Below are 15040 nucleotides of genomic sequence, written 5' to 3'. Positions count from 1 at the left end.
TCAGAGCCCTAGGCTCACAGTATAATAAACTTTGGCTTTGTTTTGAAACCCCAGCTTTAGCTGAGCGGCTAGGAGGGAATCATAGTTTTAGCTACATAATTACTTGTTTCCCTACCCCTAAGGCAGTTAGGGGCTATTAATGGGTTTAGGTTTGTAGGGTCTGATGTATCTCGCAGAGGGCCATGTTTAACAAGATCGTTACCACTGTTTACTGGTCGCCAAATATTTCCTTAGTGCTGGGTTTTCTTGGACTAGCTCCTATCGCAATAGTGGAGAATGTCCGTGGGGTTGATGACATTTGGTTATTGCTAAGGCTGATTCATCCCGGCCTGTGGTTCCGGGATGCTTTGGCTGATGATAAGGAAGACAGCAGCTTAAACCTTGTCTTTATTCTGCAGCTCTTAGGATTTCTTAGAAGTCTCTGGGTCAGCGTAGGGCCGAAGGATGGCACTAAGTTGATCCGGGGTGGTGTAGTCAGCTTTGGATGTCATGAGCTTGCTTTGCGGCTCTGGGGAAGCCACTGAATCCCCTTGGGTCTCAGTTTTTCCCTCTGTTCAATGAAGCCTTTGTTCTAGGTAGAGCCTCCTAAAATCCCTTTCAACCCTGTAACGGTGTGATTATGTCAGTAGACTATTCAGTGGAGAGTCCATGAAGCTCTGGAAGTTCCGTCAACTTCTCTCCACGCCCGAGAAAAACTCCGTTATTTTAAACAATCACTCATCCCGTGTTTGTCAGAGGAGTGGAGGCATTTGAGTATGAGCCTATACAGTACTTGATTTGGAAGGTGAAATCACTTTAAAATTAGGTAATAGACTAAAAAGTGAGTGTTGAATCACTCCCCGATTACGCCTTCTTCCAATTTCTCCGCCCCCATTGCTCCCTTTCCTTAGCAAGGATAACAGAGCACTCATCTGAGCCACAAAGAGTGAACAGCTGCTCCGTCCAGGACCACTCAGATGGGTGGGAGCAGCATGCAGAGCTGCTCCTAGCACAGCCCTGATCCTAGAAGAGGGGGAGAGGGTGAGGCGGGGAGGAGGGTGCGAGCCTGCTGAGTGAAGGCATGCTTGGGGGGAGGGAAGAGTCCAGCACAGCACAGCTTCAACACGTACTTCCTGCCAGGAATTGGATTGCTGCGGTATACGCGTTGCCCCATGTAATTCTTAAAACAACCTTGTTAAATGGTTTGTTGCCCCCATGTTTAGTTTTCTCGAAACTGAGCTGCAGAGAGCTTAGGTTATTTGTCTAGGACTCCCCAACTAGTAAGTGGCAGAGCCAAGGTCCAAACTCGGACCTGCTTCTAAATCCTGCACGTTCCCATCCATGATATACGTGGACTCAGGTAAAGGGTGTAGGATGCTTGAAAGAAAGGGCATGAGAGATGGGTCTTGATGTTTTGGCATTTTCACAGGTGGGAGTGCCTGGGCCAAGGCAGGGGGGCTGGAGGGTTCGGCACACAGCCGGGGATGGGGGCAGTGGTACAAGATAGGGTTTTTTGGTTTTGTTTTTTGCGGTACTCGGGCCTCTCACTGTTGTGGCCTCTCCCGTTGCGGAGCACAGGCTCCGGACGCGCAGGCTCAGCGGCCACGGCTCACGGGGCCCAGCCGCTCCGCGGCATGTGGTATCTTCCCCGACCGGGGCACGAACCCGTGTCCCCTGCATCGGCAGGCGGACTCTCAACCACTGCGCCACCAGGGAAGCCCCAATTTTTTTTTTTTTCCCTCAGCTCTTTTTTTTCAGGAGCTGTTATTGAAATGCTCACTCCCTTCAGCATCTTTGATTACTGAGCAAAAAATTGGGCTGCTTTGGTCTTAGCGACATTTAGCTGGAGGACGGGCTCCAACACAAGCTTTCCCATGGCTCATTTGATTGATTGGGCATTACATTTTCTTTTGGGGAATAAAGAAGCAAAAAGGACTTAGGGGTGCAGCGAGGCCCCTGTCACGTGCGCGGGAACCTGATCATGCATTCCTTTTGTAGACAGAGGCAGGAACAGGGAGGGACGATGGCCAGCTCCTCACGTTTACGTCTCATATCTTCAGGTCTGGTGCTGCTGCTGCCGAGGCCAAGCTCATACTGCTCACGGCACGACAGGCCAGTACATCGAGAGACGAGGTGCTGGGGCAAGGAATAGTGTCTTTATTCAGAAGGCTGTCAGACTGAGAAAATGGTGGACTCATGTCCCTAAGAACCATCTTACCCTAGTTAGAACTGAGACTTCTTTTATACTAAAAGGGGAGGGGGCGTGGTTGGTTGTGGCCAGCTTTTGGTGTCAGAATCCTTTGTTCTTGAAGCTGCCCACAGTAGGTCAGGTCATGATGTTCCTACAAGCCTCCCTTAAGACAGATGTTATTCTCTGTTCTGCAACTTTTTCTCTCTGTACAAATGGAAAGTGTTAGTCAGAGTCCTAAGAATGGACTGTCCTGTATATTTCAAGCTACGGACAACATTCTTAACTTGTAGCAAATGCAATAGAATACATTTTTCTTTTTCTTTTTTTTTAGATCCCATATATATGTGTTAGCATATGGTGTTTGTTTTTCTCTTTCTGACTTACTTCACTCCGTATGACAAGACTCTAGGTCCATCCACCTCACTACGAATGACTCAGTTTCGTTTCCTTTTACGGCTGAGTAATATTCCATTGTATATATGTGCCACATCTTCTTTATCCATTCAGCAGGAATAAAGCGATAGATATAGAAAATGGACTTGAGGACATGGGGTGGGAGGGCGGAGCCGGGGTGAAATGAGAGTAGCATCGACATACATACACTACCAATGTAAAATAGTTGGCTGGTGGGAAGCAGCCGCATAGCACGGGGAGATCAGCTCGGTGCTTTGTGACCACCTAGAGGGGTGGGATAGGGATGGTGGGAGGGAGACGAGGGAGGAGATATGGGGATATATGTATATGTATAGCTGATTCAGTGTTATACAGCAGGAACTAACACACTGTTGTAAAGCAATTATACTCCAATGAAGATCTGTTAAAAAAAAAAGGAATAGAATACAAAGGTTAAAGAAAAGGAAACAGATCCAATATAGAGTCAGATTTGTTCTTCCCTATCACACTACCAGCCCAGTTTGCCTTTATAAGCAGGGCTGCAGCTGCAGGAGGACTTTTGGTATCTACAGTCTGGAGTCATAAAGGGACTGGTTGACAATGACTTGTGTTTTGAGTTCATTCCCTGAAGTCTTGGGCCCAGTGGTTACCACCTCCTCTTTGCTAGACTATCGCTTCCAAGCTCTGCTTCTTAGGGGTAATTGAAGGTTAATCAGATATACTGCTTCCTGCTTCTGTATCAGCTAGTTAATATGTCACTACATCCAGATTTTAAAAAATGCCCGACATTTAAAGGAGCTTCGTTAGTGTTGACAGTTTCAGGGAAGTCACCTATGTTGGGGGATTATTAAAAAAAAAAAAAAAAGGTTTATCATACAGTCCAGCAGTCACACTCCTTGGTATTTACCCAGGTGAACTGAAGAGTTATGTCCACACAGAAGTCTGCACACAATGTTTACAGCAGTTTTATTCATAATTGCCAAAACTTGGAGGCAACCAAGATGTCCTGTAGTAGGTGAATAGATAAATAAACCGTGGTCCATCCAGACTATTATTCAGACCTAAAAAGAACTGTAAAGCCACGAAAAGACTTGGAAGAATCTTAAATGTATATGACTAAGTGAAAGAAGCCAGTCTGAAAAGGCTGCAAGACTGTACAATTTCAACTATAAGGCACTTCGGAAAAGGCAAAACTATGGAGACAGTAAAAAGATTAGTGGTTGCCAGGGGTTGCAGGGGAGCAGAAAGAGGTGAAAAGGTTGGAACACAGAGGATTTTTAGGGCAGTGAAACTACTAGTTGTGATACCAGAATAGTAGATACATGTCATTATGTATTTGTACAAACGCATAGAATGTGCAACACTAAGAGTGATCTCTAATGTAAACTATGGGCTTTGGATGATAATGAGGTGTCAGTGTAAGTTCATTGATTGTAACAAATGTACCACTGGCGTAGGATGTGTGTAGTGGAGAGGTTGTGCGTATGTGGTACAGGGAGCATATGGGTATTCTCTGTATTTCCTGCTCAATTTTGCTGTGAACCTAAAACTGCTCTAAAAAAAAAAAAAAAAGTAACGTATGCCTTTATATGCTGTGTTAGTTTTCTGTTGCTGCTGTAACAAAGTACCACAGGTGTAGTGGCTTAAAACGACTCAGTTGTATCATCTGACAGTACTGGAGGTTAGAAGTCCAAACTGGTTTTAACTGGGATAAAATCAAGCTGGCAACAGGGCTGTGTCCCTGCTGGAGGCTCTCGGGAAGACTCTGTTTCTTTGCCTTCTTCGGCTTCTAGAGCTCACCACCCTTCTTTGGTTTGTAACCTTTCCTCCATCTTCAAGCCAGCGGCAAAGCATCTTCTAGCCTCTCCTTTCTGACTACGATCTCTGCTTTTATCATCACATCTTCTCTCTGATGCTGACCCATCTCCCTTTCTCATAAGATTCCTTGTGATGACACTGGCCCCACCCAGATCCAGGATCATCTCATCTCAAAATCCTTAGCCACAGCTGCAGAGTCCCTCTTGCCATGTAAGGTGACGTATCCACAGGTTTTAGGGATTACGATGTGGTCCTCTTTGGGGAGAAAGTCATTATTTTGTCTGCCACATATGCCCTTTATTTAATTAATTTATTTATTTTAATAAATTGATTTTATTTATTTATTTTTGGCTGCGTTGGGTCTTCATTGCTGCGTGAGGGCTTTCTCTGGTTGCGGTGAGTGGGGGCTGCTCTTTGTTGCGGTGTGTGGGTTTCTAATTGCGGTGGCTTCTCTTGTTGTGGAGCACCGGCTCTAGGCGCGCGGGCTTCAGTAGCTGTGGCACGCGGGCTCTAGAGCACAGTCTCAGTAGTTGTGGCGCACGGGCTTAGTTGCTCCGCTGCATGTGGGATCTTCCCAGACCAGGGCTCGAACCCGTGTCCCCTGCATTGGCAGGTGATTCTCAACCACTGTGCCACCAGGGAAGTCCCCACATATGCCCTTTAAATAAACTTTTTTGGGGGCCCTATCGTCATTTCAGACAGGCAGCCCAATCTCTTTTCTCTCTCTCTCTCTCTTTCTTTTTTGGCCGTGCCATGCGGCTTGCGGGATCTTAGTTCCGTGACCAGGGATTGAACCTGCGCCCTCGGCAGTGAAAGCGTGGAGTCGTAACCACTGGACTGCCAGGGAAGTGCCCAGGCAACCCAATCTCATTTCAAGATTGATCCTTGGTCATGTTCCAGTTTATGTGGGAGACAGGGAGCCTGGCGAGGAAGAGAAATGAAAGAAATCCATTTGGGTTCTGGATCTGACTGGAAGGATAAAGGATCATTGATTCTCAAGGAGGGGACCCACCTGAATCGTCTGGGATGCCTTTCCATTTCAAGCATCCCAGATTCTGGCAAACCCTCCCTTGAGAGGCACATCCCTTCTGCCTCACCTTGCATCTTGTCCATGAGAATATGGTACATTGCTCACGTGCAGGGGACAGAAAAAAGATTGGTACCCAGTGATGCATAGGGATGGAAAGGAGCTTTGACAAGAAGAGGTTGGACTTGGTGTTGAGAAGGCGATGGGGATCCGAGGCTGGGGAAGTACCCCAAGTGCCATTGACAAGGATGGGATGTGGGGAGGGACTGGAAGATGAAGCGAGTGGCCTTACTGGTGACATGGTCTAAATGGGAGGCCCTGAAACAGGCAGGGATAGAGGTTGCTGGGCATGCCTGTGCCTCTGTGCTGGTCATCCTTGGTGGGAGCTTACCGTGAATGGCAATTACAGACTGTTGTTGAATTCTAAAGCAAGTGAGACAAAGTCCAGTAAAGGGATGGGTGAGCCCCTGGCATAGAGAAGGCTCCCACAGGCTTCCTTTGGTGGTCCCATGGAACTGAACTGATGAGCTGTTTTCATTGTTTCTGGGAGTCTCTGAGGCAGGTGCAATTTTCTACGGGCGGCGCTAGGACCTTTGCTGGGAGAGTCCAGTGCCAAACCGGTGACTGTGTGTAGGTGATGCATCAAAGAAGAGAAATCATTTTCTTTTTGCACAGATTTGTTTTTTATCGTTGCATTCGCAATACCTGGTTGCATCACTCTGAATGTTACTTGGGAGACGGATGATGCATTTATTTTAAAGGCAAGGCGTAGTTAATTTTAGAAACCCATTCAGCATTTTATACGTTAGTGCTGACTGTCATACGGTTACAATGGGTAGTGGGTGTGCTCTAGCCAAGATGTCATGGTGTCTGTAAGAGTAAACAACTGTGGATGAGTGTTTAATTCACTAAATGTCGGAGAACCTTTAATGAAATTGACCTCCCCGAGATTTGAGTCCAGCTTCAATTCTCCCTTTTCCCTTTTGTTTTTCCCCCTCATTGAGGTGATGATGGTGCCACTTTGCTCAGTTCCCTGGATCTGCCACTTCCTGGCTCTGTGACCTTGAGCAAATGATCTTATTACTTTGAGATTCAATTTCTTTATCTACAAATAGCAACGGAAAACAACTTCTTCCTCCCAAAGCTGTTGGGATGGATAAAATAAGATATCAGATGTGAAGCTTTGGTCCCTGGAAATAGTAGGTGATCAGTAAATATAAGTTCCCTTCTTCCTTTTTAGAGATGAGAAAATTGATGAGACAGAGTCGACATAGTCTCACTGGTTGCCTTCAGGTATTTCAAGGGCTGTCACATATCACAGGGGACAGACACCTTCCTTTAGTGCTCTGGAGAGCAGATGTGGTGCGAAGAGGTAAAAACCGAAGGGAGACAGATTTCAGCTCTACTTAAGGAAGAACTTTGTAGTAATTAGAGCTGTCTCACATCCAAGGCAGTGGAGCTCACGAAGTAGTGAGCAGTCTAGTTCTGGTAGTATTCAGTTAGCACAGAATTTCTCAACAGTGCCACTCACCTTTGGGACCAGATAATTCTTTGCTGTCAGCGGCTGTGATGTGCGTTGTGAGACGTTTACCAGCTTCTCTGGCCTCTGCTCACTAGATGCTACTAGTAACCTCCCCCTCACCTCCAGCCCTACTTGTGACAACCAAAAATGTCTCCAGACATTGCCAGATGTCTCCGGCAATGGTTGAGAACCACTGAATTAGAGGCTAGATGACAGCAAACTAGACTCCCTCTTCCCAAGGTCAACTCCATCCTACCCCACATGGAGTTCTTAACAACATTAGAATTCTCGCGGCGGCTTTGTGCTTTGGGATAGTACCTACCACCGAGGATTAAAGGCCTAACCCAGGTGACACTGTGGGGACCAGTTTGGGCCATAGAGAGCGAGGGAAGTCCCCACTTGGAAGGCCTTCAGGCGATGGTTTAATGGTTTGTTGCTTATCGTGGTTTTGCAGGTCATGCTGGCCGCTTCCTATTGGTCGCTCCTGGCCCCAGCGGTGGAGATGGCTACGTCCTCTGGTGGCTTTGGCGCCTTGGCCTTTTTCCCTGTGGCTGTCGGCTTCACCCTCGGAGCTGCGTTTGTCTACCTGGCTGACCTCCTCATGCCTCACCGGGTGAGTACCACTCCGCTTTGGGCTCTTGTGTCGGGATGTATCTAGCTCTGTGCCATGGATTTACTCCTGTTCAGACTTGACATGCCAACTCGTGTCTATGTTAAGTAGCCAGCGATATCGAAATAGATATTTCACACCATTTAGGTCTTTTACCTGGAGGAACGGAATTGTGACTTAATGCCTAAAAGAAAATAAGCTCTTGGTAGTCTGACTCATCCTCTCCTTAGTTACATTTTGATACGTTCAGATTTTAAATATCAGATCTCATTATAAATATAGAGTGCAGCTGATGTCGTGTGGTACAGCACTGTCTGTATGAGTGGACCTAGACACTGGGGGAAGGGAGTGCCCGTGACGGTGGTCCTGACTCTTAGAGAGCTTATGATGTCACCAGGGAGATGACAACACACCCACCTGCAACATAAGACCGTCGACAAAGCATCGTATCCACAAGGGCTTATTCATAGGAGGGCGAGGTGGGGAGACCGGGCAGTAGGGCCCTGGGCTGTGCTCACTTCTGCCATGAACCGGTTATGTGTCCCTTCTCCCCACTTTTCCTTCTTACGGCTTGAGAATAACTCCCTTATAGGGGCTGCCGAGTGAAAACTAAAAAAATGGAAAAAGGCGTCAGAATTGGGGTGTGCCGGCGATTTAGCTTTTTTATTTTTTTTGCCCTAAATAGTGCTGGTGGGTTGGGTTTGGGGGATGGGCACGTACTTGCTTACAGAGAAGCACAAAATGAACCACAGCCTGAAGTCTGGCTGTGGTCACTGAGCAGAGGGAGCCGAGGCCAGGCCACGAGATCGTGACCCAGCGCCATCTGCTAAAACCGGGTCGGCTGAAGGGTGGACGTCAGTAGGACCCAGTGCGGGCACGAGTCACCTTAGCAGATGCAGTGTCCCAGCAAGTCCCCGAGGTGGGCAGAAGGCCCCTTAGAGACCTGAGCTGGTGCTTGAATCCTCTGTTCACCCAGGGTGGGGGGAGGCACGGCGGGGACCGTGTCGAGGAGCTGAGTTTCTCTGCTGGGTTGCCGTGGGCAGGGTCAGGTCCGGCTCACTGGAGTCGTCTGGGCATGTACCCCAGGAGGTAGGCTCACATCCTTTCCCCGGCCCACCTGCCTTCTCCACTGGAACGTGGCCCAGACACTCGTGAGAAACTGATTACTCATGTTCCAGAATGGCCAGCCTCTGGCCCAAACAGCTGGATGTGATGGTTGGTTGGACAGCTGTGATGTTGTCTCGGAGGTGTGTCATTCTTGTTCACCGAGAGTGTGAACAGCCGTGTCAGGTTCTGCCCCCTGGGCCCTTTGCTTCCCTGTTGTCAAGGAACATCTGCTTGCTAATAGCTTTGAGAGGTCCTCAGCATGGATTGCCGTATTCTGTCCTCAAGTCCGCCCTGGTTATCTGTAAACTTGCTGCTGGGATGTATTCTACTTGCCCTGGCAGGAAGATCTGGCAGCCAGGGGCCTTAACTCCTGAACAGCAGACAGGGGGCTGGCTCAGCTGCTGTGCACAGCCCCTGCTGGTCTCATTCTGCCCTTCCCACCTGGGCCCACCCGGGCTTCTAAGGCAGTATCTTGTCCCACCTGGGCCCACCCGGGCTTCTAAGGCAGTATCTTGTCCCACCTGGGCCCACCCGGGCTTCTAAGGCAGTATCTTGCAGAGGGCTCTTTACAGTCGTGAAGGGTCGCCCTTCCCTGATACTGGGGCCAGGGAGTGGGGGCCAGGTGTATTTGACCAGCTGCGTGAACGTGACGGCTTTCTCTGGGCAGCGGAAATAGTCATTCGGCCAGTCTGTTCTGTGCAGCAGTACTTTTTTTTTTAACCTTTTGCTTCCTGTTTGTTCTACTGTATGCTTTGAATATAGAGGAGATCCCAGGGGAAAGTCTTGGGTCGAATACACAGAGAATTAGGCCTGGCTGGGGAGTGGTGGGTGAAGTCAATGGGTTTTGATCTTGAGTCCGTGTGGTTGACTGGGCAGCCACGGGGCGTACAGTCCTCTGTCGGGGAGAAAGCGGGGGCTAGAATTTGCTTTCAGAATGCTTGCTGCGATTGGAGTTTAGGAACCAGGAGTTCTGTGGGTCAATTCAGACTGAGATCTTTTCAGTTTCCTGTTCACTCCACCTTATGACAGAGCCCCACCGCTCAGCACGTGGCCCAGGGAGAGGACGAAGTGGTGAGAGCAAAAGGCTTTGGCTGCACTGGTGGTGGAGGGGCTCGTCCTGCAGAGCAGGCCCCAGGGGAAAGGGGGACCTGCCTGCAGAAAACCCCATGGCCTCCCTCCTGTCCTCTGGGAGGACCGTGCGTGGAGTTTGACGGGGTGAGAGGAAGTGAGTCAGTCTCTGCCTTATTTTACCTGCAGAAGTGAGCCAGTGCAGGAGTCCGCTCAGCACAGACGTGTGGTTTGAGCGATCCTGACATTGACTCGTGACCGTCCAAGCACAGGTGCCACCGCCTGCCCGCGTCGGAGATGTCCACCCTGGTTATACTTACATGTTCAGGGTGGCAAGACTCTGGGTGGGTGGGAAGGAAATGGTTAACAACCGGCCCTGTTCTCCAGCTCCATTTCCGTCGTTCAGCCTTTATTCCGATGTGTTTGTGCCCCTTTTGGAGCCGGAGCGCCATATTGCTCATGAAAAGGGTTTTACTCATAACAGCCTGTCAGGTTGAGCCCACTGTAGCTGTGTTAACTTCGGATGCATCAAATCGCTCCCTGAAAGGGTATTTATTTTCATGTATTTATCTGGGGATAGAGTAGAAAAGGCTCACGCGGTAACTGTTAATGGGAAATGAGCTGACAGGGTTTTACAGAGGCTTTGCCAAATGATATCTTAATGAGAGGGAGAGAGAGGCGGGGTAGGCAAGGAAGGTGCAGTCCGCCAGGGCCGGGAAGAGGCCTGACAGGAGGACGCTGATGGCGAATGCGGCTCGGGCCAGCCTGAGCCTAGCACTCCCCTTGGATGGTTCTAGGGAGAAGGGGAATGGACCTTGAACAGCTGTTTGGAGATACTGACATTTTTATGACCTTTGCAGTTTGCTTCTATATAAAGTTAAGGATGGCAGTGGGTGCGAAGACTTCACCTTTAGTTTAAAGCTGTGATTTTCTACTGGTGGGTAGAGGGGAGAGGAGGAAGAGGGTGGATGTGTGTCACCATGGCCTTGTGTCTTTCTTTATAGTCATATTAGTATTACATCAACACAGCACAAAAATCTCATAAAAATTAAACAAACTTTAACGTGTGACACTCCTTTCTTGCTGTAGACTGTGTCCTCTCAAAATTCCAATGCAGTGGTATTTGGAGGTGGGGCCTTTTGAAGGTGACCAGGTCATGAGGGTCGTGAGGGAGCCCTCACGAATGGGATTAGTGCCCTGATAAAGGAGCCCCCTTCCCATTCTGCCACATTGGGACACGTACACACTGTTTGTGAACCAGGACGTGGGATCTCTCCAGACACTGCATCTGCTGGCACTTTGACCTTGGACTTCTCAGCCTTCAGAATTGCCAGAAATAAATTTCTGCTGTTTATAAGCCACCCAGTCGATGGTAATTTGTTAAAGCAGTCTGACCAGGGTAAGAGGCTCCCCTGTTTCCGTACTCTTCCCAAACCAGTCAACCATTGTCATCAGTTTAGTGGGTATCCTTCTAGATTTTTCTCTTTTCTCTTTCTTTTCTTTTTTCTTTAAGAAAACGAATTACGTTGTGTCCTGTAAATATCGAAATATAAACACTGTCCCCTATGCTTGTGTTGTTCAAGTATGCTTTAAATCAACTCTACAGCTACATGAATCCTGACTCATTTATTTAGACTTCCCTTCTCTTTGCTTATGTACGTGCATGCATGCATTTCACACAGTTGGAACCGTCTGTGCGTTCTCTTACGTGTTATTTTTAAAATTCGAAACGATTTTTATCTTTAGTCATTTTAGTACATATACTGCACCCTTCCATCTTAGTGTAGTTCACCGGACCATTTCCCTGTCACTGAGGAGCTAGATTGCTCTGTGCTTTTGCTTATGTGTATATGTCTCTCTGGAAAATGTCATTTTGTTGTGTGTCTCCTGAAAAACAAGTGGTAACGTCTTGGCTGTGTTGTTGACACTTGCTTTTCCAGCTTTGCTTTGCATCTTGGCAACCTTCTCTCTGGGAGATGTGTGTTCCCCGCCCCCTCCCCTCCCTCTCTTGGGATTTGACATCCAAAGAGACTGCCCAAGGACTGCAGGGGGAGGGAAGGTAGTGGTGTCTGAGTCTGCCTGAGACCCTCGGGCGGGGCATCGCAGCTGACGGCCCCGCCCAAACGTGCTCAGGGCAGCAAGCGATAGGGGTGCGACCTTCTCCTCAGTGCCCTCCTTCATGTATCTGTGTCCCAATCCTGTTTAGTTTCTCTTGGTTTTCGCTGTGATGGCAAAGAAGATGCCTCCACTAAAAACTTAAACGAGAAGGATGTGCGCCTACCTTTAATATGCCCCTAACTGTTGCTGGTGTCAATTTCTGGCCACTGGAGTCGCTATGAGGGACCAGGTATGACAACTGTTTGGAGGTGACAGGTGATTATTTTCCCCCTCAGGGGTGGTGCATGTTTTCCTCCTCTTCATAGATCCTTTCCATCTTTAGCTTTACGAACGAATACCTAACAGAGGAGACTGGGGGTGGGGGAATGGCGAGAATCGCTTACAGAAGGAGAAATCGCAGTGGCGTCCACCTGTAGGGTCCATAGCATAATTCTGATATTATGAGATAAGCCCAGCTAGCTTCACAGTGAAAACCGGCTCCCTGCCTCCGTTTTACCACCTCCTTTCTTTTGCTTTGCTGTGGTTTGAGATCTGCACTTCTCTTTGATGCTCTGAGGTGCATCATGGGGTTGATGGACGGTTGACATTTCAGCTGGCCTGGAGAGAGTCTCCGTCCAGCTGAATCACCGGCTTCCTCCAGCGTGGGGGTTAGGGCTTCAGCATTTGAGTTTGCGGGGTGGCGGGGAGCAATTCAGCACATAACAGCATCCTCTCCGTTTCTTTTGATATCTGTGGTACTAAGATTGAGAGATAGTTCACCCTGTGGATGTGTGGAGGCCCTCAGTTCAGGCACTGGGTGTGCTGACCAAGAGCAGGCTGGCACTTGAACGGGCACGCTGAGTGGGCAGAGCTCGCTGATGAATACACGACGCTAACGAATACTGCAGTTTCTAATGGAGCAAAGCCGCGAGCTTGCTGGCATTGGAAGCCGTGGCTGGTGAGTCGTGGGCTGGGGAGCGTTGCCAAAACCTTGTCGTTCAGATGAGTCGCCGACAAAGGAGCGTTCTGAATCTTTTGTGAAAGCCAGTTTATTTCATCATACTGGGGGCTCTTGGCCCACTGATGCCGCGGGCCCTTCACAATGAGGTGTTTGTAGAGAGCTGGCGTTCAGGTCCCCCTGGGTCCCAAGCGCCCATTTCCGAGGTGCCTGTGGACGCCGCAGCCGAGGCTGTCTCCTGTGACGCTTAGGAAGGTGCTCGGTGTCGGTTTTGGTCCCGTTGGCATGCAGAGGGGCTCAGAAGGGGGTTGAGGCAGGCTCTAGTGTGGCGTGCTTGCTGACTCCCAGAGAAAGCCGTGGGTTAACCGTCCTGTGGACGCCCTGCTCTGCGCATGTACCTGCTGGGAACGCGTATCACAAACTCCCTTCCTCTCCACTTGCTCCCTTTGATCTCTAAGGCGGGCGGGGGCGGGGGGGCTGCTGTTCTACCCCTGTGTATGCCTGGGTGTGTTAGCTGCGTACCCAGTCCTGGCTAGTTGAGGCTACAGGAAAAATGTCTGTGGCTTTGCAGCCGAAGGCACAGAGCATCTGAGAGGGCCCAGTCAGAGCTTGGAAACCTACCTCTGTGGGTGCTGTGTATTCCCAGTTCCCTTCACTGGGTCTGGCACGAAGACGTGCACGTGTGCGCGCACATGTGCACACGGAGCGGCCATTTCAGCACAGGCTGGCTTGCTGAAGGGACCTCCCCAAGCACTGAATGACCCTTGTTATTTTAATAGAGTGGTGGGGATTCTGGAACGCAAATAGGCACGGTTGGGACCTTCTGAGACTTGGACTTCCTTCTCCATGCTTAGAGCACCTTTTCATAGTTTAGACCGTAAAGTGGTGACTGAATACTTGTATTCTCTTGCCCTGTGTTGAGCCAGGCGGCAAGATTATGAGAAATATCTAAGAGGCCACCACGGAAATTTATTGAACCAGTGGCTGGTTGGCAAAGATGACGGAGGCAAAGATGATTTACGAGGCTGGCTGGCTAAAGGAATTGGGTGTGCGTTTCATCATAATTCCTTCCTCCCGAGGGGTGGGCGGGGCGCGTCTGTCGGCTCACAGGTGTACCCCTCTCTAGGTGGCTGGTGCATCAGTGCCCGATAGAGCAGGTCCCGGCCACGCCTGTCCTGTCCGTCTTCTCTCAGATTGTGGTGGTGTTGGTGATAGTGTAGACGGCTCACCTCAAGGCTGGAGAACCATAACCCCAGAGGAGTTAGAGTTCTGGTATCAAAGAAGAAAAGAGGAGTGAAGTTTGGGAATGTAGATGTCGGATTGGCCAGTTCTTTGAGGGGAAGGAGTTGGATTAAAGCCCCTGGAAAAGCTAAAACGTTGTTTAGCTTTAGCTCGACGTCCCCATAATGAGCCCCAGGGATAAATGACAGAAGGCATGTCAAGGACGGTAGGAAATGGAAACGCCCTCTGAAGACGCTCTGTGCAGCCCCACGCCTGCCGTTCCTTTTGTCCTGTGCCCTAGGACTGGGAGGAGGGCAAGGGATCTTCAGCCCTGTGTCTCAGAAGCACACGTGTCTCCAGAATCCCAGCCAATCCCCTTCAGAGCCTCCCTTTTCCAAATGCATGGGTTAGCAATAGGAGGACTTACCTTGCCTCGACCTGAGCGAGACGGGGGAGTTCTGAACGTAATGCAAAAGCCAGTAGACCATTACCAGCACGCTGGCATGGTGCCCAGCTCAGAACACTGTCCCTCCAGCGTTCGCAGACTCTCTCCTAGTTACCCTGCAGGGCACACTGTGTGTGTTCCTTCAGCAGAAATCTTCCCTGGCAACCCCAGGTCTTGGTTCCACTTGGCACCTCCCCCATCTTGCCCTGTTTCTTCCCTGTGCCGTCATCACCGGTGGGGCTGGTCACTTGTGTCCTGAAGGCAGGGACAGGTCTGCTCTGGTCTCCCCTGTGACCCCGACAATACCTGGGCATTGTGCGTCTCCAGGAGGTATCCGATGAATGAGTGAATGGAGATGTTGGGAAGATCAGGTGAGATCGTTGTTATGAAAACTCCTTAGAGCCTCAAAGTTGAAAGCGCTTTACAGCCATGAGTTATTTTCTGGAGGCAGACCCACGCTCCTTGGCAAGTGGCCACTTTTGAGGCACTATAGACACGAGGCACAGAGAGTTGAATAGAAAAACTTAATCTGATTTGAATCTGCTATATTCTTGTTCACGCTTTATTTGCTTTGTTAATTACGTTTGCCTAAGACTCTAAAGAC

At 49.4% G+C, this 15040-nt stretch overlaps 1 protein-coding gene across 2 annotated transcripts in view; it reads left to right on the top strand.

Annotated features, from left to right (window-relative positions):
- The window catches only part of SLC39A11 (solute carrier family 39 member 11), a 342864-nt gene that overhangs the window by 40712 nt on the left and 287112 nt on the right, over positions 1–15040 (top strand). For both annotated transcript variants that reach the window (XM_065897068.1, XM_065897069.1), the window contains one exon: positions 7385–7543. In XM_065897068.1, the coding sequence (XP_065753140.1) occupies positions 7385–7543 (159 nt within the window). The remainder of the gene's footprint in view (positions 1–7384; positions 7544–15040) is intronic.

Source organism: Phocoena phocoena, chromosome 19, assembly GCF_963924675.1.
Source record: "Phocoena phocoena chromosome 19, mPhoPho1.1, whole genome shotgun sequence".
In the NCBI taxonomy this organism is placed as follows: domain Eukaryota; kingdom Metazoa; phylum Chordata; class Mammalia; order Artiodactyla; family Phocoenidae; genus Phocoena; species Phocoena phocoena.
This window is presented reverse-complemented; position numbering and strand designations above follow the sequence as displayed.